Raw genomic sequence first — 26,570 nt, 5'->3', positions numbered from 1 at the left:
GATTACTTTGCTCATACAACAATCTTTTTTTTTAGGCTTTGATTATAGTGATCATATACAGTATATCAACCTGAGAGTTCTCAGGAGATAAAAACTGGAAACAAAAATTTTATAATTTATTGATATTGATGCAAGGTTGTTGGACAAGATTGTTGGACACTGATATTTGTTAATAAAAGAAAAACAAATTTAATCAATGGTTACTTGAAGCAAATACAAAGAGAATATGAGATTTCATAAGTCAGAGAGTCAAGACAGAAGGGAAGTATGTACAAGTCTAACATTCTAAGCTTAGCATTTGCCTGTGCTTATTAGGTCACAAGCAATACTGGACAAACAGAAAAAAAGAAGATAAAGATAGATATGGGCCTCGCTTAGGAGGGCAAGTGTGAAGTTTTATTTATTTATTTTCTTTTGTTATTGAGGTTAATACAACAACCTGTTTCAGTTCTCTAGAAATATGCATGTGAGTAAATTAAGAGTAAATGGACTTTTACATCTGCAAAAAAATAAACAATAATAATAATGATACATATGCATCTAACATGAATCATACACTAGATAAAACATCTTGCAATATTCAATAAGCAATCAAATATGATATAAATAGTGGAAATTAACTTTAATAAATAACTGTATCTGTATACTAAATTATATTAACAGAAGAACATATTAAATATATGAAATAATACAAGGTAATACCTCTGTATTTTGTTTTTTCTCATTCATCATTTATTCATAAAATTTCATATACACAGACATTTGTTTTAAGATCGAAATATTATTAGAATCAGGAATATTTTTCATTCATTTTATCTTGATGATAATTATTTTAAAATAGAAAGGGAGCCTACCTTAATTTTCAGAGTGTGACTGGTGTGCCTTTACTGACTGACTGAATGACTGAATTCTAATGCAAACCAGAGATATAAATCGCTTAAAAAAAGAACAGGAAGTATATTGTGCCTCACAGACTTCTGAGAATTCAGACCTTTATGTCATTTCTCATTTTCTCTTGCATCCCTTGAGGACGCTGGACATCAGAGTGAAGTTCAGATCTAGAAGAGAATGAATGTTTATTACTTGATCAAAAACAAACAGCAATATGCATCTTTAGGTGGTTTGACCAAAGCAGAATTCCTATTCTTAGCTGCTTTACTACACCTCCCATCACAAGATATCTGTTAAATCTGGTATCTTCCAGTCAACACTGAATTTTCTCTGACATCCAAAATCAATCATTATGTCCTCTAGCAGTCCAAGAGATAGAGAAACAGCAGGAATCAGGAGATGAAGTGGTAAACATTAGTAGACTTTGTCTGACCAGAACAGATTCAACAAGTTTTCTTTGTAAACTACTGCTTCACAACATTGTCCTGTGATGTTAAATTGAAATATGACTTAGAATTACTCTGTTTGCTCTCTTGAAGTCCCACACACAGTTTTGATTTTAAGAACTTGAGTAAGATTACATTCTCTTCACTACAAAGACTTAGTGGCAAAATTGGACATTTGAAAAGTAAGATTTTCAGTTGATAGGGGACAGCGGTTACTGCAAACACTTTTACATAAAGGAGTCATGTATGTGGTCGTCTCATGGACCTTAAATGGGCTCAGGTTCGCACCAAAGGTTCAAGGAGAGACGTTTGACATGATATGGAACAGACTGACAATCGAAACAAACTGGATTCCAAAAATGTATTGTGTTTCCTAGCATTCTTAAGATATATGGGTGTAAATAAGGACATTTCTAAATTTGTATAGGGGTGGGACTACTGTCTTCTTACTACAGAGAATTTTGTTCAAAAATAAATTTGGCATGAAACGGAAGTTGAGATAGTCTTTTCTTCCCTATTGTGATGTATATTTGAGTGAAACAGCTTCCTAGAACAAGAAAAAATGTGGAGCGGGACTTCACCTAGTGCGACATGTTCCTGGATCAACATCTTTGTCAAGTTTAGGCTTACGACGAGGGTTAGGTGCTTCTACATCGGTGTTATTCACCTTTCATTTACCTCTGATTTTACGGATAACTTATGGGTAGGGTTAGATTTAGGGGTAGGGATATGGTTAAGAATACATTTTCGGACAGGAATGTTGTTCTAGGATCAACAAAATATGTTGACCCAGGAACGTGTCTAACTCAGCAAAATATACATTTTTCAGGAAAATATGTTCTATGAGTCATTTCAATAACATCCACACAGCTCCTCCTGTAATCAAACTCTGTCAGAAAATAGGATATCTGACTGTGATAATTAGTGATTTCTCGTGATACCTGACGGTCCACTGCGGTCAGTCTATGGAAATAAAAAACAAAACCAAAAGTGAATTTATCCACAACAAACCTGATTTTTCCTGTTACAGTTAAAAAAACACTGTAGTTTTACAACGTTTTATGAAGCCTGTTTAAACCCCACATAAGTATGTTTGTGTATGTTAATGTTGTTTGGCAAAAGCTGAAGATTACTACCTTAAAATGCATAAGCCTACATAATTCATAATTTTAAAGGGAATGTTTGAAGTTTCAAGTTATTTTATAGCCTAGTTAATTTACACTCTTGATCTAAGGTCATGTAATCTCTGTTTATCTCATTTGAGAATATAGATGAAAATGTTGAATAAGACAATCTTTGAAAACTCTTCAGATGCAATCACATCCTTATTTTAGCTTATTGAATCAACATCAGTTCAATTAGATCAAGGGTTGTGAGAATAATGTTTCATCACTGAACAATTGATGTAAAGGATCAGAGGAACCATTGTGCTCAGTAATCCTATTTTTCATTTAATTTCCACAATCCATTCAAAGAACAGAAACACATATCTAACACAAAGCTGTTCACACCACTCACTAAGAGCTGAAACAGGAAGTTTAGCGCACTCATCACTATTTATATCCAAATCGGATTTCAAACCAAAAGAGACATCCTTTCAAAATCAACTGAGGTAATGTCAATGAATACTTTTCCTTTTTACTTTTGATCATGCTGAATAGTTTATGCATGTACAGGTTTTATAATTACGGTGCAAGAAAGTAAATAAACTTAAATGTAATTATTAATACTTATTGCATTTTTCTTTTCTAGTTCATCGCATCTCACTATATATCATGGGCAATGGAACATCAAGGCCTCTGTTGACTCAGGACCCAGGAAGAAATATTCAGAGAAATGAAAAGCTCACTAAGGATGTCCCAAAATACAAAGTCCCTTTTAAGGACGGCCTGGGAACAGACAAGCATTGGAAAGTACTGTTAAAGAAAGACTGCAGTATGGCAAAACTAAATCTTGCAAGAGGAAATGACATTCGTTACTGCCATCTGCCATCAGCACTGGAGCCTGAAGAGGAACAATTTTCAGTGCAGAACTGGGAAATGTGCAACCCTGCCTTTGTGAAGGAGAGCAATACATAAAGCAATGAGTATACTGAGTATATATTCTCCTAGTGGAGAATGTCAGGACCTCTTGAAACTAGCTTCAGGCAGGTGTGTGTTGGATTTATAACAGTAGTCTGTTTCTTAATTCAGAAAAGTATGCTCCACGCAAATTTTTAAATCATTACAGTGCAGAGTACAGTGCATCTGGAAAATATTAACAGCGCTTCGCTTTTTCCACATTTTCTTATGATACTGCTTTATTCTAAAAGGGATTACATTCATTATTTTCCTCAAAATTCTACAAACAATACCCCATAATGACAATGTGAAAGAAATTTGTTTGAAATCTTTGCAAATTTATTAAAAATAAAAAATCACATGTACATACTGGATTGGAGTCCACCTGTGGTAAATTCAGTTGATTGGACATGATTTGGAAAGGCACATACCTGTCTATATAAGGTCCCACAGTTAACAGTGCATGTCAGAGCACAAACCAAGCCAGGAAGTCCAAGGAATTGTCTGTAGACCTCTGAGACAGGATTGTATCAATTGCACAGATCTGGAGAAGGGTACAGAAAAATTTCTGCAGCATTGAAGGTCCCAATGAACACAGTGGCCTCCATCATCCAGAAATGGAAGAAGTTTGGAAACACCAGTACTCTTCCTAGAGCGGGTCGCCCGGCCAAACTGAGCGATCGGGGGGAGAAGGGTCTTAGTCAGGGAGGTGACCAAGAACCCGATGTTTCTCTGTGGAGAGAGGAGAACCTTCCAGAAGAACAACCATCTCTGCAGCACTCCACTAATCAGGCCTGTATGGTAGAGTGGCCAGATGGAAATCACTCCTCAGTAAAAGGCACATGACAGCCCACCTGATGGACTCTCAGACTATGATGTCTGGTCTGATGAAACAAAGATTGAACTCTTTGGCCTGAATAGCAAGCGTCATGTCTGGAGGAAACCAGGCACCGCTCATCACCTGGCCAATACCATCCCTACAGTGAAGCATGGTGGTGGCAGCATCATGCTGTGGGGATGTTTTTCAGCGGCAGGAACTGGGAAACTAGTCAGGATAGAGGGAAAGATGAATGCAGCAATGTACAGAGACATGCTTGATGAAAACCTGCTTCAGAGCACTCTGGACCTCAGACGGGTGAAGTTTCATCTTCCAACACGACAACGACCTTAAGCACACAGCCAAGATAACAATGGAGTGGCTATGGGACAATCTGTGAAAGTTCTCGAGTGGCCCAGCCAGAGCCCAGACTTGAACCCGATTGAACATCTCTGAAGAGATCTGAAAATGGCTGTGCACTGAAGCTCCCCATCCAATCTGATGGAGCTTGAGAGGTCCTGCAAAGAAGAATGGGAGAAACTGTCCAAAAATAGGTGTGCCAAGCTTGTAGCATCATACTCAAAAAGACTTGAGGCTGTAATTGGTGCCAAAGGTGCTTCAACAAAGTATTGAGCAAAGGCTATGAATACTTATAGTACATGTGATTTTTTTTATTTTTATTTTTTTAATACATTTTTCAAACAAAGATTTCAAACAAACTTCTTTCACGTTGTCATTATGGGGTATTATTTGTAGAATTTTGAGGAAAATAATTAATTTAATCCCTTTTGGAATAAGGCTGTAACATAACAAAATGTGGAAAAAAGTAAAGAGCTGTGAATACTTTCTGGATGCATTGTAGTTCCTGTTTGTCCTTAAAATGTAAATTTCCCTTTTTCATTGTCAGTGCAGTAGCCATTCATTTTGATGAACTGCATTTCTGCAAACCATGTCTGTCACAAGGTCAAAGCAACATTTCAAATACACGTTTTTGTATAAAAGTTTTACGTAAAATAATATCCAAGTATACTTTGAATAAAATATTATCTTAAAATTATGCAATAACCATTGCATAAAATTGCAAACAATTAGTAGACTTTTCTCACAACTAACTTTCCTGATGTCACGGTGATCTTAATTAATGTATCTTTTTGTGCAGTTTTTATTTTTTTTGCATGAAACTTTCTTTAAAATAAGTCACTTGTTTAATTATTATTATAATACATAAACAATTCTAACATTTTCACTGTTACCAATATTTTTGTAGCCAAATTGAATAAAGATACAGTAAATGTTCAGCAAAAATAAACATTGAAAGAGACTGTAGACTCTATTCTATCATTTGTTCTTCGCAGTATCTTAAACACAGATGAAGACATAGAGGTCAAAGTCAGGCCACTATTGCATATTGCATATCAGTGCATATTGACCAAAAAAACAAATGACACATTAATTTTGACAACTTTCATGTTCTCTCAAAAGCAGAACCTTTTAGGCTCAAAATAGCCTACATATTGTTAAATAGTGTTTCAACAGTGTGTATGGATTACTTTGATTATGGATGGATGCATATATTTTTTTTTTTTTAAACGTGCCCCCCCCAGTCACAACCATTATAAACCTTGGAGGACTAAGGATTAGTATTTATCTGAAATAAGATCATATACACCTAGGATGGCTTGAGGGTGAGTAAATCATGGGATAATTTTCATTTTCGGGTGAACTATCCTTTTAAAACATTTTTTACCTACAAAACGTATTTATGAAATGCATGACGAAAATGTGTGTAATATATCACAACAAAACAACTTGAATTATTCTGTTTATATGTTAACTCAACCTCTCCCGCCATATCTAGCTTTAAAGTGAATCGTGAGGATTTGCCATTCAGGTCACTTGACCATAAATGATAAAATTACTTCCGTGAAGAGACCATCTCATGTACCCTTCGCTAACAGACTTGTGGTAGGGCCCTTCACGAAGGGATTCAGATGTTCACATATGAAACAGTATTGTGGGGTTTTTTTTGTCAATAACTAGGCTAATCCAACAACAATGTACTAAAAACAGAAAAGTTTTTCCTTTGCATTTTTCCCGTACAGACAACACCATTGTCAAATCACACAGATCCGTGAAAACGATTAAAAATGCTGTATTATTCATGCCAGGCCAGTAGTTGGCAATGTCACTCTGTAAAGAAACACTGTGCCTATAGACTAAACAATACAAATGATGTCAACGTTTTCACAAATTCATATTTTTAGTTTACACTGAACGTTCAAAAACGGGCACTTTGAAAACATGTTGTCATGTAAATGAACAGCCAAGTCGAAAATGGTGTCATGTAAATGGCCCCTCAGGATAAGTAACACACAACAGCTTCTGACTGTTTGAATGTCAAATTTAATGATTAAAAAAAAAAAAAACTTTACTGCTGTATAAGCTTTGATTACAAAGAAGACACAAAAAGAATACAAACATTAATACTGTGTTCATAATACAGTAAAATTTATATTCAAAAATATTCTATTGATTACATAAGAGGGCGTAAGAGAACAAAAAGATTAATTCTTGTTTTGTAAATATATACTGTATATATATATATATGTTTGGAAGCATTAAAATTTTTTGTTTTTGAAAGAAGTCTCGTGCTCACCAAGGCTGCATTTATTTAATCAAAAAATACAAAAACAGTATTATTGTGAAATATTACAAATTAAAAGAACTGATTTTTCTACTCAAAAATATTATAAAATGTCATTTATTCCTGTCATGGTAAAGCTGAATTTTCAGCATCATTACTCCAGTCTTCAGTGTCACATGGTCCTTCAGAAATCAATCTAATATGCTGATTGGGTGCTCAGTTAACATTTCTTCTTATTATTATTATCAATGTTGAAAAAAGTTGTGCTGCTTAATATTTTTTGTGGAAATGGTGATACTTTTTTTCATGATTCCTTGATGAATAGAAAGTTCGGTGAACAGCATTTATTAAATGTATGTATTAAATTTAGTAAAGCATTTATTTAAACAGAAATCTTTTGTAACATCTTTTTTCTTCACTGTCACTTTTGATCAATTTATTGCATCCTTGATGAATTAAAGTTTATTTATTTCTCCCTCTTTTTATCTTACCTCAGATGTTTGAATGGTATCTCTGTTTCCACAAAAATGTTAAGCAGAAAAAAGACATTGATAATAAGAAATGTTTCTTAAGCAGCAAATCAGCATATCAGAATGATTTCTAAAGGATCGTGTGACACTGAAGGTCTTATGTCAACAACGTCAATTTCATGACACAATATGTAAAACAATTAGTTTTACATATTGTAACTATATGCCCATTATTAACTACCACCAAAAAAAAAAAAAAATCTCCTCAAAAAGATTTTTTTTTTTTTTTTATATCTGATGGTGCTGATCTATTTTGAGAAAGAGGAAGGAAAAACACATTTCATGAGAAAAGTACAACATTGCACAAGTCACTCTGTTGTCTGAACATGCTGAACAGATTGATCTAAAATAATTCCTTGATACATAAACTTTTGACATACACAAAATATTTTATACAAATGATGGATTACAATTATGCTGAAGTCATAAAAAAATCTTTATACCACAAATATAATACAAAACATGCCACAGATTCAGTATATGTCCACCAGAGGATTTGTTTTGTCCTGGTTTGTTGCAGAAGAGCACTTTAGAAAGTTGTTGTGTACTTGCCTCTGCTCTCTGGACCACACACACACACAAACACAAACACATGTACACACACAGAAAGAGAGAGAGAGAGAGAGAGAGAGAGAGATTTGTTTCATTTAGTTCAAGTTCATTCATAACTGATGGAGGTTAATTAAATGTAGTTCAGATGCAAAAAAAAATTCAAAAAAATTCAAAAGTATAGTAACTGTGTGCGAAACATTCTTGATAATCGACTCCATATTCTAAAAAACATTTAACACTTGGGATTATCATTTTTAGTAAAACAATTATGATGACTTTAATTTCAATTACATTGCTTACTTTTGGGTTGAACATATTCTAACTATATTATTATTAGGGCTGTCAAAATGTGTTAATGCGTGAATTTTTTTTTTTTTTTTTTTTTTCAGTTTAATGTGTTACAAATATTTAATGCAATTACAAGCATCTTTTTTACAAGCATCTGTCAACCTTTGGCTGCGCTACAGTATATGATCATGCTATCATTCATTCAAGTGTAATAAACCATTCAAGCACGATAAGACGCAGAAAAGAACTCAAATCTGTACTGGCATGCTGCCTGTGAAGCAGCTCTCTGTGAACAAACACCCGAAATGTGCACAGAATGGCACTTCTTTCACGCTTGAACGGACAAAAACAAACAAAACTATGTCAAAATTCCCATTTTGTCAAGTATCCTTGTAAGCAAAGTATTAAATGAATGTAAGGAGTTGTGAGAAAATAGGATGTCATAGGACGTCATGTGCGTCAGCGTAATAAACAGAATCAACCAACAAAAGAAAAACATAAAATCAGTCACTGCTCTTGACTGAATAACTTTTGTATCTTTATACAACAGCAGTATATGGATACAACTTTTGTATCTATATACTGCTGTTAAATGCTCTGGCGATGAGATAAACATGGTACACTATGGGGAAGAGCTAAGGTATGGTGCTTTCAAGTCATGTCGGAAAGATCGTATTTATGAGTTGAGTGCACATGAACGCCACCACAATGTTGTAAATACAAGTGGGAAGCCCAGATGTTTAAGAGATGGGGATGTGTCAGTGAGAAATGTGGTAGAATACAACAATACTTAAAGGTATTTTGCAGTGATATTGTCAGGCTTTTGTATTTACAACGAAGTAAGCTAATTGCCTGCTCAAGATATGATAGCATTGTAATATAGCAATATAATATGTACCGATACAGTTTACAGTGGCTCCATAAATTAATTAAAAACATAAAAAAGCAAAACACACCTGATGCACATTCTTTGTTCTTCATTTTTTAGAAGTATAGAGTTAAAATCCTTGCTGTATTTTTGTGTTGTTAATTGAAAGAAGGTACACTGCCATCTTACTCCGATGCAAGTGATGTTAGCGAACCTGACATTGTAAACATGACTTCCCACCACGTAAATATGAACTTCCCAGGAGGACTTGAACGCACCAACAGGGCAGATTCTGTCGCCAGTCATGGGCGGGGCCTGTTCTAATGTGACGTCACATTGGAGTACGTTCCTAATCAGAATTATGAGGAAAATAACAAACAGAGTGGATGGATATTTACCATAATAGGGTGGCTGTGTACACACACTGCAGACACATAAATATGTTCAAAATCAATATAAAAGTGATTTTAGCATAATAGGTCCCTTTAAAAACTTTAATGTTAGGTGTGATTAATCATGATTAATTACAGAGAAATCTGCGATTAGTTAGTTTTTATTTTTAATTGACAGAACTCATTTTTATATATTGTGAACAGATCTACAGTATATGCTTTTCTCTACTGTGTTAATACATTTTTATTGAAAAAAGACATTATGATGGGATATATATATATATATATATACACCTTTTAAGGGTACACTACTATATAGATGATGTCAAAGTTCACTGACATAGACTTAAAGCCAAACTGAAATAAATGCTAACTTACGATTTACTTACGCATTGTTGTATCTGGATTGGAGGTCTGCAGTGCGCTTCCTGTGAAAGATTTGAGTGAACAAAATCATATTGAAAGATACCAGAATGTCACAATGCATTATCAAATGCTCACATAAAAATGCAGTATTTTAAAAGAAATTATCAATTTTACATCAAATTAGTTATTTTCATTTATTATAATTATGGTGTAAACCATTTTCAGGGATGTGTTCTAATATTACTCATTGATATTTATGTTAAAGTCAGATCCAGACTCACTTGTATCTCAGGACAACAAATAAACACAATACTCCAACCAAAAGAGCAGCTCCAAGAGCAGAGATGGTTGGTATGAGGATGTGGCTGAGAGTTGCTTGTTCTGCTTAAAAAAAAAAAAAAAAAAAAAAAATATATATATATATATATATATATAAAATTAGTTAAAATTATCACTGTTACATTATCACATTATATACACAGAAGAGTTTTATTGTTATACCTTTCACAAAGATAGGCTGTGTGGCTTGCATTTCACCCCTGACACTCCCGTGGTACTTGACTGTGCATGTGATAGAGGTGTGATCATCCTCTTTTGTTGGGGTGAAGGTAAGGATAGACTCTGCTTCCCAATTCCCATGACCAATGTCCTTATAGCTCATGATGGTTTTTCCAGAGTGGCTCCAGCTGAGAGTGGGCTGATGGGACGGACAGGTGTGCCGGATAGAGCATTTGAAGACTGTGGGTTGACCCTCTTGCACAGCCGTCTCAGCCTGCAGCTCAGGTTTTGATGCTTGCTCTATACATATATTTTGAATGATAAAACATATATTTCACATAGTAAATAAAATAAAAAATGAGCTTATTTAATAATTATTTAGTCACAAAAACATAATTTGGACTATTTTTTTAATTTGCTTTCTTATTTTGTACCCTATTTATGTGTTGTAATTACAGGTTGACAGCTCAAAAGCACACTTACCAATCAAATTAATTGTCACACAGTTATCCACAAAGGAGTATTTGTCTATTTTAGATGTCTCTAATTCCACCCTGAAACAATACGGGCCGTTGTCATGGTTTTTGACTTCATCAATCTCCAAGGAGCAGTTTAAATCACCCAGTGACCCAATCAGTTTTGTACGACCCTTGAAATTGTCTAGAACCCTTGTAGGATCATTGTGATAGATGAAATCCTCCCATTTGTCCTTCATGTGCCACATGCCTTTAATACGACTGGAGGGCTGTTGTTGAGCAGGGTATTTGAATGAACAGGGCAACACGACACAAGATGAGACCAGAGTCTCCATTTCAGACTCTACCTTCACCTTCCAAACATCACCAAACACGACAGCACAGATAACTGCAAAATCATAATAATAAAATCAGTAAAGTTAATAAACTTAAAAAAATATATATATTAATTTACATTTAAATAAGTTGTATCTCAATACAAATCATTTTAAAGAAGTAACCTTATAAAATGTAAAAATAATTTATTCATATAATGTTTGGAAATTTAAAATCATACCCTGAAGCCAGCAGAGAAGAACTTGTGCCCGTACACCCATGCTGGACTGGACTCTAGAAACTGAACAGGCAAAAACACAGAAATTGGAAATGTTACTGATTGCTTTGCACATATTTACAATCTTTGTCTAGGGCACTGGATAGTCTTCAGTTATAGTGTTCATATACCTGAGAGTTCTCAGGAGATAGAAAATGTAAACGAAAATCGATAGGCCTAATTTATTGATCATTTCCTCCTGAGAACCAGGAAAAAAAATAGTTTTGTGAATTTAATATTTTTACATGTCATTACATTGTTTAGGGCATAAACAAATGGGGGAAAAACATTTTCGAAGAAAGATATTTTATTCATATGTTATGCTATGTCCACAAATCTGACACCAGGACTAAAAAAAGACCAACGTGATCTCATGAGAAAACGTGTGTATTTTTACGTAAATTGTGGTTCTACCACACGTACATTTACTTACGTTTTCATACATACAAAAACGTACAACATTGACGTATTTATAGCACTAAAACGTAAAAATACTTAATTAACAGCAAAAAAACGTAAATCATGTAACGTAAAGTGTGAATGTATATGAATTCCCATGTATTAATATTAAAATCGTGGCTTTAATGATTTAATGTTGTTTTTAGTCGAATTTATTGAAAGCAGTTTACTCACCTACATAATATGAAATAACATTTCTGTTCGTGACTTGTGCTGCTCGTTTCGGAGGATTACATAATGTTAAACAAGACTACAATTTGAAACCTTATGAATAAAATTTCTGTAATTGTTTAACCATTTTGTAATATTTAGTTTGTTTGCTGAGACACAGAAGGCGTTTTCTCCTATGCAGCGACTGACAATACAACCATAAGATACACCAAAGCACAACAAATTCAAAAATCACATCCATTTTATTTGTTCACTGTACTCCAAATCTTTAGAATCCATATGTTTGTAAGGAACAGATCCAAATTCGGCCCTTCATCCATAAATCTTCATCTTCATTCTCAGCAAAAGCGACCGTCACAGTCAAAGCTCGCGCTCGTTATGATTCAAATTTGAAAGTAGCGCCACCCTCGAGAAGTGTTACGACATGGTTTACGGCACTGATATCAAACGCTCATTGGTTCTCACCTGCTTCGTCACAGATTGCGAAATGCAGTGTTTCAGTGGATTGACATGTGAAATGAGTGTCGCGCCTTCACGGACAGAAGCCGGATTCATCATATTTTCATGGATTAATAAGTTAAATTCTGCTCTGTACCCTATAAAAAAACTATTACCGCCAGAGAGGACTGTGACTGGAACTCATCATCATTTGAACTACTTTTGGTACCACTTTTGACATTTTCGCAAAAAAGAAGTTATTGTGATTACGCTTGTTTGTCTGTCATTCTTTTATTTATAACAGTAGGTAGTTTAAAGAAATGGTTATGGGTAGGTTTAGGGGTAGGTGTAGAATTAGTGGCTCAAAATATCGTTTTAATGTTATATTTTTACTAAAATTGTCATTTTCCTACACATTTCTGTTCTTTATGTTTTATTCTTTTAACATTCTGTATAAAATGGGTAGGTTTAGGTTCGGGATGGGGTTTAGGGATCTTACATTCATCTACAGAACGATAAAATTGAAATTATACATATATCTTTATGACACACTTTAAGCTGACTTGACATTTGATATTCAACAGTGCTTTGATCTGCCTGCATTGACACTATTCTTTAAGAGCTGCTGTGCAGACAAATAATGTACCAGTTATCAATGTAAAGCTGCTTTGACACAATCTACATTGTAAAAGCGCTATATAAATAAAGGTGACTTGACTTGACATGAACGATACGTAAATATTTTACGTTTTTTCGCTGTAAAAACGTAAATATTTTTACGTTTTAGTGCCATAATTACGTCAATATTGTACGTTTTAGCACCTTTCTAAACGTACAAAAATGTACGTTTTGTGTCTTTGAAAGTTACGTATTAATACCTACGTATTAACAATGAGACCAGGCTGAAAAGACAAAAGATATTTATAGGCAAAAACAATGGGATTTTTTTTTCTTTCACCAATCAAATTTTAGGTTTCAGGGTTTTTTATTTTTAAATCAAACTTTGTATGAAGATGATTCTCAACTATGTTATGAAAGATATAACAGAATGAATTGATTTACCATTTTACTTTATGCAATATGTGGGTAAAATGGCTATAAATGGGTAGTCTTATTCAATACAATGTACTATACAATGTTTTTAATTTGCTTATTAATGTGTTCTTGGGGCAACATGTAATGAAAAAAAAGTGTAATAGTGGGAGTCATAATTTGCGACATTGTCATAATAATATCTAATATTTCATAGAAATACTGGTATGTACTTTTACTTGTGTCTCCCAAAATGCCTGATAAACATGTTTTAAGTTCTGGTGTCCTCTACAGTGAACATGTATGAAATCAATGCCCTGTTTTGTTACAGAAAGTCATATTTTGATTAGAAACCCCATAACATTTTCCTGACATGTTGATTTACGACATTTTGAAAATTAGTCAGATTTAAATGATAATTACAAAGTATGATCATTTCCAAAAGAGAGCTAAATGTGATCACTAAATTAATTTCAGACATTTTTAAAGACCAGGGAGAACGAGTTGTCATGGTGAAACCTCCAAACACATGGCATCTGTGCAAGTGAATGGCGCCTTGTGGTGCCATCCCAAAGGGGCACAAAATCACTCTCACGGACCTTCTCCTGGTCTGTTCCTGGTTGGTGGAATGACCTACCACGCTCTATCCGAGCAGCTGAGTCTTTAGCCATTTTCAAAAAACTGCTAAAGACATATCTTTTTTTGTCAACACTTGACGCAGCAATATTAGCACTTTTTATTTACTTTTCTTTTTCCGATTTTCTATTCTTCATCTATTTGTGTAGGACTACATATTTAAATAAATAAATAAACCTTGCTACGAGCACTTTACTGATGAAACTGTGACTTGACACGGCACTTACACACTGTTGTACTCATGTTGATTTGATTGTTTCTACTATTCTCATTTGTAAGTCGCTTTGGAGAAAAGCGTCTGCTAAATGACTAAATGTAAATCTCGGGAAAAAAAAACGGAATGCTCTTTATACGACATCCAGACTTAAAACTGTGACGTATTGTGTCAGAGAAATTCACTAAAACAGACCAAAGTATATTCCTGTGTCCCAGTAGGATATTAATGCAAGTGGAAATCAGCAGAGCAGTGAGAAACACCGAAACAAGACAACATGCGATAAGGAAAGTTTTCACAAATCAGGCTCAAGTTCCTGACATCCTGACTAACGGACTTACCAAGCGTTTGCAGCAGAAGCTTCACTGTGGGGGGAAAAAATCTGGCAGGACAAGATGACACTATAGGTTCTTAGGGACCAACTTTAGAGCTTGACTACCTACGCATTATAAAATAAAGACTCGCTATGTAGGCTAAGCAATATTTACAAGTGTAAGACTGCGCAATTAGCCAAAAGACAGGAATTTTAAACCGCTGGAATTAAAGGCATATCTTGCATCCTGTAGGCTATGGGGCAAATTCAAAAGTGAAACCACTTGGGAAAAACACCTTTAAAGGAATGTTTAACCAAAAATTTAAAAATCCGTCTTCAACTTTATGTCGTGTTTGACCCTTGTAACTAGTGTACATAGGCTGGGAGGACGACTTGATCATTAAAAAAAAAAAAAAACATTTGTGGAGTTAAAGGCTGAAAACAAACAAATATAAACAAATATAGGCCTACTTACTGGCACGACCAAAACAAGTAAGCAATGAATATTGACGTATCTGCTGGGCTGGTGCGCGACAAGCTCTGATGGTGAACTGTGTCCACGCAGCTCCTTGAAGATCCTCGGCGGTCAGGGAAATCAGCTGACCGCAGTGGAAAACTGTAGCCTACCGAAACCAAAAGTGCATAAAAGTGTTTTCTTGGCCTGACCAAGCTGTTTTTAGCTGCATGGCCAGCTTTTTTCCTTTATTAGCTATCTTCTGAGAGAAATTGGCCTATATAACCAATATTGTACAATTCAAAGAAATATTAGCAAACTTGGTTACACTTTATTTTAAGGTGTCTGTGTTACAGTGTAATTATACATTTAAGTACTGAGTAATAATAACTAGCCTACATGTACTTACTATAGGTTTAGGATTAGGATAAGAGTTTGGTTATGGGTTAGTTGCATGTAATTATGCATAATTTATAGTTATTACTACAGTAACTACATGTAACGTGTAATATGGACCCTGTAAAATAAAGTATTACCGCAAACTCTTATTGGCATAATGTAAAGTAGATCATGTTCATCAGTAAAGTTTAGACAGAGCTTATTGAATCAACAGTTCAGTTAGATACTATCAATAATGTTTCATCACTGACCAGCTGTTAGAAAGAGCCCCTGCTCTTTCTCTTGTTGTCTCTTTTCACTTTTCTTTCTGAGCATAGTTCCCAATTGGATGGGGGCGGAGCCTGATTATCCCTAACACCTGTGGCTTCTGCCTATTTAAGAGCTGCTGGTGGCACTTCATTTTGGCCTACCTCAAGAAACCTGTTGTTGGTGGTTTTGGAGTTTGTTTTTCTTTTCTTTTGTACAGGATGGTGAGTTTGGTTTGTTTAGTTAAATTAGAATACAGGGAAAGCATAGATAAGTAAGCTGACCTGGAAGATTCTTTTGCATCAAAATGATTACTTTTGTGATTTAATAATTCATGCATGAAAGGGTTAAGATAGCCTGGGCTTAGGGTTGCAAAGGGGCAGAAAGTGGCTGAGAGTTGCTTGTTCTGGTAAAAAAAAAAAAAAAAATGTAATTAGCTAAAATTATCACTATTACATTATCACATTATATACACAGAATAGTTTTATTGTTATACCTTTTACAAAGATAGGCTGTGTGGCTTGCATTTCACCCCGGACACTCCCGTGGTACTTGACAGTGCATGTGATAGAGCTCAGATCATCCTCTTTTATTGGGGTGAAGGTAAAGAGAGATTCTGCTTCCCAATATCCATGACCAGAGAAATTCACTAAAACAGAAAAAAGCTATTCCTGGGTCCCAGGAGGATATTAATGCAAGTGGAAATCAGAAGAGCAGTAAGAAAAACTGAAACAAGACGATGCGATAAAAAAAGTTTTCACAAATCAGTGTCGTGTTTGACCTCTATAACTACTGTAGACTATGTAGGCCTACGCCCATCTGGGATTCCCTCAGGATGACTTATTCGTTGGAGAGAGAGAAAAAACAAAACAAAACAAAAAAACATATTTGACAAGGTGAACGCAGAAAACACTGAAATAAACTTACTAGCAAGACCATGCAAAGCAAACAAGTAAGCAATGAATATTGATGTATATATCTGCTTACAAGCTCTGAACTGTGTCCACACAGCTCCTTGAAGGTCCATAGCCTACAAAACCCCACATAAATCTATGTTTGTGTATTTTGTTTGGCATTAATTGGCAAAATTACCCTTAAAATGCATAAATCATTAATATTTTTTTAAAGAAATGTTTTAAAAAAATAGATAATGTAACCCAAATTAATATGAATGTTTTTGTTATGCTCATGCATAATTTGCTCATGCAGATGTCCTTCCTCTGTCACTTACGCTGATGTCTTCTTCTAGCACTCTTCCTCTTCTTCACTGTAGTCTTCATCTGGCTGACCTCAGCTTGAGGTTGCAACACTCTCTTCATCCCTGTGTACCTTCTGTGGTTGGTTACAAAAGTATCAAACTCAGGAGCCTAACTTTTACAACTGTTGCTTATTCATCCTATCATATAATAGAGGGTACGCAAGTGACGTCACCGTCGGCCGTTATGACTGCGGTTACACTGCGGTTACACCCACTGAGTGGCAAAAAGACTAAGTGGCAGCATTGGTTTTCAGCGTGAATGCTGCGAAAAACACACAAAACACATCTAAAATGGGAAAGAGCTTTGCGAATGACTACAAATATCTGAGGTATATTTTTACAGACTGCTGAAAGCCACAGAAAAAAGAAGCAAATGGATCACTGCAATTCACAGAAACAACTGGACTCCAGGCAGAGAAACATGGATTTGCAGTTATCATTTTGTCAAAATGTTGGATTTTGGGGTAAAATCATACCCTATATATTGTATTGTTATATATTGTGTTCAACTCATCAATTAAATATTTACCATCTTATATTCTGTGTAATTGGGTGTTTTTAAATAAACACTGACAAAAACTATACAAGTTCTAGGGCTGGAGGATATGAAAATATATGTATATATATATATATATATATATCAGGGGTGTTTCCTCTTCAAAAAAAAAAAAAAAATAGGATGAGAAATTAATCCATATTACATATAAAACAGCACAAATATTACAAATTATGACATTAAAAAGAGTGCAAGTCACTCGTATTTCTAAAAGAACACTGCCCAACAGCGACACCCGCAGGTAAAGTTACAGCAGGAGTCATGCCTCCCTTTCCACTCATAGAAAACCATTAGACCCCTAAAGCGTGCGGTGGGTTTTGTGGGGGGTAATTGAGAATGAATGGGGGAAAGTCACGTGAGAGGAGGCAATGTCTCCATCGTGCTATGATTAGATGTAATTGGTTATGATTGGATATGATTGGTTTGTGTGATAAATTCCGCCTCTTGTTTACGTTCACGTTCCGCGCGTCAGTTTGAATGAACAAATGATGGCGTCAATGGGAAGACTAATTGAAAGTAAGTAAACAGATCCCCCAATTAGATATGCTTTATGTCACGTCAGAATCAAACTTGAAATGGACAGAAAACACGATGACTGCGGGGGTTTTTAGTGCAATCAGCTTGGTGAAATTAAAAATACATCTTCGTGTCTGTGACAGACGGTGTTTACGGAGCATGACTGATGATCCAAAATAGTTTCCTAATTGGAAAGTTGACTATTAAAAAGAAAAACATCAATACACAAATAAAATATATTGTTTAAATTGTTACAGCCTTTAGTTATTATTTTTGAATGAATGTAGAAATGCTTAAAACACTAACTTGATGAGATTGACTTGGTTTTGATAAATAGTATTACAGTACTAGTAATACTATAATACTATACGGAGTAATAGTATTATAGTATTTGATAAAAAATGTATTACAATACATTGTTAATGTAAAATTACAGAATAGAATCGTATTTGTTTTGTTTTTTCTTTTTTGATGTAATGTAAAGTAATGTTCATTTAACAAGGAAGATGTGTCAACGTTAGGAGTAATGCACATGAATTTACATTTGATTCATAAAAAATTTAAAAATGTGCCTCCTCATTTCAGAACACTACTGCACGCCACTGATTATATATATATATATATATATATATATATATATATATATGTAACCCCCTAGAGTTTTACGCAGTGTTATACAAGTTCAGTGCAGTACTGTAGTTTTCCTGTAGGGGCCACTGTATGATCTGGTTAATAGAGATGTAAAGATTAGGAGAAGGAGACTGATCGTAGCTGGTACGCACGAGGTGATTTAGCGCTGCATTTGAAATATTATAATTATAACTTCACAAAAGTACTTTTCTGATGTTTAAATGTGTAAACTTTTCATATAAATTGCAGTATGTTCATGGGTTTCAAAAGGAAATCGAATTCACATTGATGTTGATTGAGAAGTTATTTCTGCGAACTCTGGTGAGTTTCTGCGTTAACAGAAATGTTAAGTTGATGTGTTTTAAACTGATTTAATGATCAGAAAAACAAAAGTGTATATATGTTAGTGTATGAAAAAAAAAACAGAGTTAAAAGATGTTTATTGAAAATGGTTTTGTATTTCAATACACTTTTTGCCAACGAAGATCAGGGAAACAGATAGATTTTATTCCTGTTAAATGTATTTTATGATGTTCCCTGTGTATATGGAGGAAAAGATGATTTAGATGTGAAAAGTGAGTATTTTGAGATGCAGATGATCAACCTGCGTGTTAAACAGAGATGTATTTGTGCGTTTATTGTGCTCACGTTTCTTGATGTTAAATTGATAAGCTAACACATGTGAGTGAAGCCTGTGAGTAATGCTTCTGACGATTTATTTACTCATATGGAGGTTGTGACAAGCTAATGTGAATCTTAAGAGATATTAACTCTGAATTGTGTTGTTTTGTGTAGACTTTTTTTTGTTGCCTGATTCCATCCGGTGACCTGATCAACTGTGAGCTTATGTGAGCTATGGCGAGCCAGACCCTGTGATTCTGTGAAGGCCTTACTGTTGACGTTCAACTCGAACCTGTCTTCATCGAGGGATTCTTTCCAATTACAGCTAAGCTGTCACTTTACACACACTACCCGGGTAGTAGGGAAAAGAAGGCCTTATACATACATTCATTTTATACCACTCACCAACTTGCGAAGGAACCAGGAGGACTTTTGGACATTTTCTTTTCTTTACTTCTTTATTTTCTTCTTTCTCGGACCTGTTATGCACAACCTGGACTAAATATCGAATTTTTCCCATTCCAGCAGTGTTGTGTTGGGACGATACAGCAAAGTATTAACTTGTTTCTTCTATTATTATTTTTTTTCTGTTTATATGTGCAATAAATGTGCTGGCTGTTACCTGCTTCATACCATTTGGCCCAAATTTCATTTTTATCCTCCCAAGAGTCGAACCTAGCCCTATACCTATTCAGAGTAATATAACATAGTGTTATACTGACAATTGTTGCCGTGTTACATATATATATATATATATATATCATTGGTAAGTGATCACTTCGATTTAGACCTACCTATATTGTAGTTATATTAGGTGTTCACAGGCAGATTTGCTTTATGTATTTCCCCGGCGTCGAAATCAGGCACATATAAATGTCAGGAAACACGATTCCTGGCTGCATGTCAATATCCATGGATTAGGTTTCTTTGACATGTTATAAGGAAAACTATCAGGTCCAACCTTGCTTGTTTTACTCACGTTTTCGAAGTTTCCCCTATTAAATCCAGTCATGCAGCAGGTTCTTTTGCCACTCAGTCCAGCTGAGGGAGGGTGTTCCGGCGGAAAAGTGACGTCAATGCAGACCCTCTATAAACAAAGGATATTGCAGGTACTTTCAAATTTAATTTAAGCATTTTTGTTTCCAAGTATATGGCATTACCTTAAAAAGAAAGCAAATAACAACATTGAAACAGGTAAATAGCAATAATAATATTGTGGTGAAACTGTTGACGGATATCTCCGCCCCATGATGAGTATTAATTGAGTGGTATTCAAGGAGTATATAAAGGGCATCCCCAGGCTAGCGGGATATCACGTCATTATTGCTTCATTGTTGCGTCAGGGTTTCGGTGCTCCGCGGCTCTGTATCTGAGCTAGTGTCTGTTCGTGGGTACTTATAACCGTTTAAGGGGGTGCGTTGCTGCTATATAGTTCCTGTTTGAAAAGAAATTGCTTGAATGTACAACACTGAGTGCTGTGAGTGACTGCGGCTCTTCTGCTAGTGAACTTTACAAGGAATTGGTTTGCCGGATATCTGACGGGAAGTCCCACTTATTGGCTTGTAAATTGGGTGGGGTCTGTCGCGACATGGCTTAGTCTCAACGCTGCTGTTTTGCTTTGCTTTTTTTTGTTTTTTTGTTTTTGGTCTATTTTGTTATTTTTGGTTGCTTTGTGTTGTTTGTCATCCTATGTTGCCATGGTGGTTCTGATTTATTCAGTTTAACCTGTTATCCTATTCAGACTGTTTCCTTTTTTTGTTTGTTTAGTAGTATTCTTGTATTTGTACTCTTTTTGCTCTTTGTTTAGTGTTATTTTTTGTTTTTGTTTTTCTCACAGGAACACGAAGGGAAGGTACTTCCAATCATGTACGATAATCGCAGTCTAAGGCCCACTGAACGCAATATGTCTAATTATAGCTCCATGCAGTTGGAGTTCTTGGTGCTCAAGTGGGACTGAAAAATTTAGAGAGTACTTGTTGGGTAGTCAGTGTGTAGGTTTTTACGAATAATAATCCACTAAGCCATCTGTCCACAGCAAAACTGGGAGCCACAGAGCAGCGCTGGGCCGACCAGCTGGCCGTATTCAATTTCCAGATCCGCTATAGGTCAGGGAAAAATAATAAGAATGCTGATGCCCTTTCCAGACAGAATCTCCCAGGGAATAGAGTGCTGGGGGGATCAGTGCTAGGAACTGCAGTGCCGGCATTGCTGCAGAAAGTGGGGGAGGCCGAGCCAGTGGTAGAGGTACAACAATCTGTGATCACTACCTTGCTTATAGGGGGGTGCAATGCTATTTCATGCATTCTGACTTATGTACACTGTTGAAGTGTTGGATTCTCATGCTAAACATGGCCAAAGTTTCAAAACATGAGTTGGAGTATTTCTGTGCCAAATGACTACTTCCGGTTTCGGTACAGGATTCGGAGAGTTTTTTTTTTCTAGAATGGCCCTTTATCACGTAACAAAGGGCGGAATTCCTTGTATAGACACTTCTCCCTGGTAAGCATGCACACACATCACCCAGAACAAGAGCACGCCCATCAACACGTTTCGTTCGGGATACAGAAGCCGAGAGATTTTTTAACAATGGCTGTGTCCCAATTCAGGGGCTGCACCCTTTGAAGGCTGCATACATCATCGAGGCAGTCTCATTTAAGAAAAATAACCGTTAGATTGCAACATAAGAAAGAAATTACAGTATTTTACACCTCACAATGAATATCAGTCAACATTATTACGGTTACTTTTCTTAAATATGTCATCCTTGGTGAAGTATTCAGCCTTCAAATGCGATCTCCGAAGGACGCAGCCTCTGAATGAGATGCAGCTCCTGTCACCAAAGGAGTGTGTTTTTGGTTGTGAGGAAAAGATTACCTTTTTCAGTTTCCCAAAGAACCCAGCGTTAAGGGAGCAGAGGATGAAGTTTGTTTTTCCGGGGCAGCATTGGAGTTGCACACGTATGTTTGTTTGTTCCTGGGATTTCGGTGATGAATACTTTGTAAACAAGTCCCAGTTCGGCGCTGGATTTCCCCCCTTTAATTATTCTGGTACTGATTTTGGTCTACTGCAGATAGGGGACCAGGTCATCTCTGAGATTTTGCCCTTTTGGAGGCAAAAGGCTCACCCGGGGATGGATGAACGTCAGCAGATGTCTAATGAGTTCTTGAAGTTGCTCTGCCAGTGGGACCGTTTCATGGAGCAAGACGGGGTATTTTTCTGGTAGGGTCCATTGTCCTAATGGTGGGGAGGAGATCTTGCAGTTACTTTTGCATGCTGCTCTGAAGTCAGAAGTGCTTATGCAGTTACATCAGTGTCATGGGCATCAGGGCATTGAGCAAACTGCTGAACTGACCCAGCAGTGGTGTTAGTGGCCAGGTCTGGCCTCAGATGTTGCCCATTGGTAATGCGAAAGGGGCATGTGAAAGATGTCAGTCTGCTAAAAACATGCAGCTTTATGGGTCATCTTTTGGCTTCAAGGCCAAATAAAATTCTGGTCATTGACTTTACAGTGCTGGAGCCATCTAGGTCAGGGGTGGAAAATGTGCTTGTGATGACTGATGTCTTCAGTAAATACACCCTGGCTGTTCCTACTCAGGACCAGCAGGCTGAAACCATGGCTCAGGCCTTGGTTAATGAATGGTTTTACAAATTTGGCATTTCAGGTCGTTTACATTGGAACCATGGATGTAATTTTGAGTCTATATTGATCCATCAGCTTTGTGATCTGTACAGAGTGGGGAAGTCTCGCACGACCCCTTACCATCCAGCTGGAAATGGCCAGAGCGAGCGCTTCAAATGGACCCTGCATAATCTGCTGTGCACTCTGCTGGTATCTAGAAAGAGGGACTGGGTGCCATGTATGCCTCAGATCCTCTTTTATTATAATACCACTCCACATCAAGCTACTGGTGAGTCACCATATTTTTTAATGTTGGGACAGGAACCGCGGTTGCCTGTGGACTTCCTATTGGGTAGGGTACAGGAACCGGTTGCCAGCAGCGTGCACGAATGGATTTGGGAACATCAAGCCAGGCTACAAGTGGCTTTTGAGGGTGCACAAGAGCGGTTACAGATAGCAGCACAGAGACGTAAGGTAAGACATGATCAGCAGGTCCAGGATGTACCCTTGCTAGAGGGTCAGTTGGTGTACCTTCGAGAGCAGAGCCACAAGGGTCGTCATAAGATCCAGGACCTGTGGAGCCCGATCGAGTATCAGGTGGTGTGGGCCCCTAAGGAGGGTGGTGAGGTCTATTCCAACGCACCTAGGGATGACTTGAGCAAGGTAAATAATGTACATAGTTCACTGCTCAAAGGAGAAGTTCAGAAGGGTGCTCCTGTTAAGGCATATTCAGGGAAGCAGTTAGAGTCCCTTGAAGTGTCAGGGCAGGAAAAGGAAGAAAAGGAGGAAGTAGATCTGGTGGGGGTGATACCCGGAGGTCCAGTTGCATTGAGTGGAGTAAGTAAGTTCTTCTGGTGAATCAGAGGTGGTAGAAGTCTGCCCCGCACCAGTACTGAGTCCTTTGGTGGCTAGCCAGCCAGAGGCAAGGGAGACTCCGGTACGGCGGACAGGACGGGTAACGGCTGGTCATCATTCCAATCCTCATCATCTTCGTCATATATGGAGGGTTGTACCCTCTACTGACTCTGCATCTAATTCTGTAGTTGCTATTTTTAGGCCTTGGAATTGAGGTGGTATGGTTGCCATTTGTCTGTTCATCATCAGGCCGGCGATGCAAAAGCAGGGGGTAGATTGTGGAGAAACAACATATATCTCCGCCTCGTGATGGCGGTATTCGAGAAAGGAGTATATAAAGGGAATTCCCAGGCTAGCAGGATATTGCATCATTATTGCACCATTGTTGCGTCAGGGTTTCCAATGCTCCGCTGCTCTGTGTCTGAGCTGGTGTCTGTTTGTGGGTACCCATTTAAGAGGGTTGGCTCCCCTGTGTTGCTGCTATATAGTTCCTGTTTGAAAAGAAATTGCTTGAATGTACAACACTGAGTGCTGTGAGTGACTGCGGCTCTTCTGCTAGTGAACTTTACAAGGAATTGGTTTGCCGGATATCTGAGAGGAAATCCCGCTTGTTGGCTTGTAAATTGGGTGCGGTCTATCACGGCATGGCTTAGTCTCAACGCTGCTGTTTTGCTTTGCTTTTTTTTTGGTCTATTTTGTTATTTTTGGTTGCTTTGTGCTGTTTGTCATCCTATGTTGCCATGGTGGTTCTGATTTATTCAGTTTAACCTGTTATTCTATTCAGACTGTTTTCTTTCTTTCTTTTTTTTTCTTTTTTTTTTCGTTTATTATAAGTATTCTTGTATTTGTACTCTTTTTGCTCTTTGTTTAGTGTTATTTTTATTTTTTTCTGTTTTGGCAACCAAGTATATATATTTGTAACCTCACTGTAATGTGTTATTATTTTCTGTGCTTTTGCTTCCTCCTGTAAAGATTAGTTAAATTTTCAGTTGATTGTGTTTTGTTTGATTATTGTTGTGAGATTAATAATCAGTGCTGCGCTGCCTTTCTGTATTTAGATTTTGTTACTAATTTGATTTTTTTTTTTTTTTTTTTTCTCTTTTCTTCTTTTTTTAGGAGCAGGCGTGACCCGGAGCGGGCAGGCTAGCTATTTTGGAGGGTGGAAACACACTTTCCCAAAAGTGTGTGGTGTAGGTTTCCTTGCAGTGGATTTCACTGGAGTGTGTGTGCTTGTGAAATATTGTGCACAGGGGGTTATTCATTGTGGGCTGTTTTGAAGCCCACTGCTTAGCCTGCCCTACTCTTGGCACACACCAGTTCGGTGGCGAGATCTTTCTGTCTTTTTGTGTTGGTCCATTTGTCATATACATTATACAAATACAGTAAATATTAGCAGTCTGGTGTGGTTTGCTGCCACCAGTATTTTATTGCTGTATAGCCCTGTGATTTTCTTTTAAACTAGCTATCATGATACATGTACTTACTATAGTTATTACTACAGTAACTACATGTAACGTGTAATATGTACACAGAATAGATACTATCAATAACGTTTCATCACTGACCAGCTGATGTAAAGGATCAAAGAATCTGTTATGCTCTGTAATCCTAAATAATCCTAAATTTTTTTTTCATTTCATTTCCACAATCCAGTCTAAGAACAGACACACCTAACACAAAGCTGTTCATACCACTCACTGAGAGCTGAAATATGGTTTAGTATAAACTGGGGTGCTTGTCACTATTTAAATCTAAATTTTATTGCAAACTAAAAGGGATATCCATTTAAAACTCAGGTAATGTCAATACTTTTTTTTTTTTTTTTGCATGTAATATGTGTGTGTGTGTGTGTGTAGTCATGATGAATGGTTTATGCATGCCCAAGTTTTACAATTACTGTGCAAAAAAAAAAAAAAAAAAAAAAATTGTTTTGATGCACTAGAAAAAAGATGAATAATTTAAATCAATTTAACGTAAAATATTCATCCTTTTTTTTTATAGTGCATCATAACTCACTAAATATCATAGACAGTGGAACACCAAGGCCTCTTTTGACTCTATTTGGAGAAATGAAAAGTTCACTAAGGATGTCCCAAAAGACAAAGTCCTTTTCAAGGATGCCCTGGGAAAAGACAAGCATTAGAAAGTACTGTCAAAGAAAGACAGCAGTGTGTCAACACTAAATCTTGCAAGAGGAAATCACATTCTGTCATTAGGGAGTGGTGGTAAGTGGTGCTATAATCATAGATTTTCACATGTTGTGGAGTGGACGTATCACAGTTCGTTTTCGCAAGTAGCAGTCAACTGCACCATGTGGACATAAAAAAAATTCTATCAATAAGATTTTTAAAAATCACATGCAAACCACATGTGGTAAACATAAGCATGAGTGTAAGCATTTGCTGTTTAGAATGAATTCAAACAGTAGGCCTACAGTAAATGTGTTTACTTTTTCATGGACTTTAATGCAGTACTAATACCCTGTATTTCTCAGGGTGAGAGACATGTGAATTATATAGGCTACACATAAAACACATTTGTGATAGCGTAGATTTCCCTAATAGGCTGGACGAATGAATAGGCTTTGCATGCGCAATTTAATAGCAGATAACAGAGAATAGGCCAGTAGATAATGTTACTCCCTCGCTGACGAAGCGATTTACACCTTTTGTCCTGCACCCCCACCGTGAAGCTACTAAACTCCCCCAACCCCCATATCTGAGCATCTGAGGC

The 26,570-nt window shown here is 36.5% G+C and overlaps 2 protein-coding genes across 6 annotated transcripts in view; both read right to left on the bottom strand.

The window, feature by feature from the left end:
- LOC127496305 (sialic acid-binding Ig-like lectin 14) overlaps positions 1–15,104 on the bottom strand; it is a 139,998-nt gene extending 124,894 nt beyond the window's left edge. Inside the window, exon 1 of the mRNA XM_051864192.1 lies at positions 14,712–15,104. The gene's annotated coding sequence lies outside the window, so the exon portion shown is untranslated. The remainder of the gene's footprint in view (positions 1–14,711) is intronic.
- The window catches only part of LOC127496295 (sialic acid-binding Ig-like lectin 14), a 36,165-nt gene extending 20,835 nt beyond the window's left edge, over positions 1–15,330 (bottom strand). For 2 of the 5 annotated variants that reach the window (XM_051864154.1, XM_051864155.1), the window contains exons 1-4: positions 15,159–15,329; positions 11,385–11,444; positions 10,836–11,216; positions 10,356–10,652 (exon numbers count right to left, since the gene is read on the bottom strand). In XM_051864154.1, coding sequence (XP_051720114.1) covers positions 10,356–10,652; positions 10,836–11,216; positions 11,385–11,424 — 718 coding nt within the window. In that variant the 5' untranslated portion in view covers positions 11,425–11,444; positions 15,159–15,329. Of the gene's footprint in view, positions 1–6,860; positions 7,950–9,877; positions 9,917–10,135; positions 10,239–10,355; positions 10,653–10,835; positions 11,217–11,384; positions 11,445–15,158 lie in introns of those variants that run through there. The other 3 variants (XM_051864157.1, XM_051864156.1, XM_051864153.1) reach the window with 3 other exon arrangements.
- Between the last annotated feature and the right edge of the window lie 11,240 nt (positions 15,331–26,570).

This window comes from Ctenopharyngodon idella, chromosome 15 (genome assembly GCF_019924925.1).
Source record: "Ctenopharyngodon idella isolate HZGC_01 chromosome 15, HZGC01, whole genome shotgun sequence".
Taxonomy (NCBI): domain Eukaryota; kingdom Metazoa; phylum Chordata; class Actinopteri; order Cypriniformes; family Xenocyprididae; genus Ctenopharyngodon; species Ctenopharyngodon idella.
This window is presented reverse-complemented; position numbering and strand designations above follow the sequence as displayed.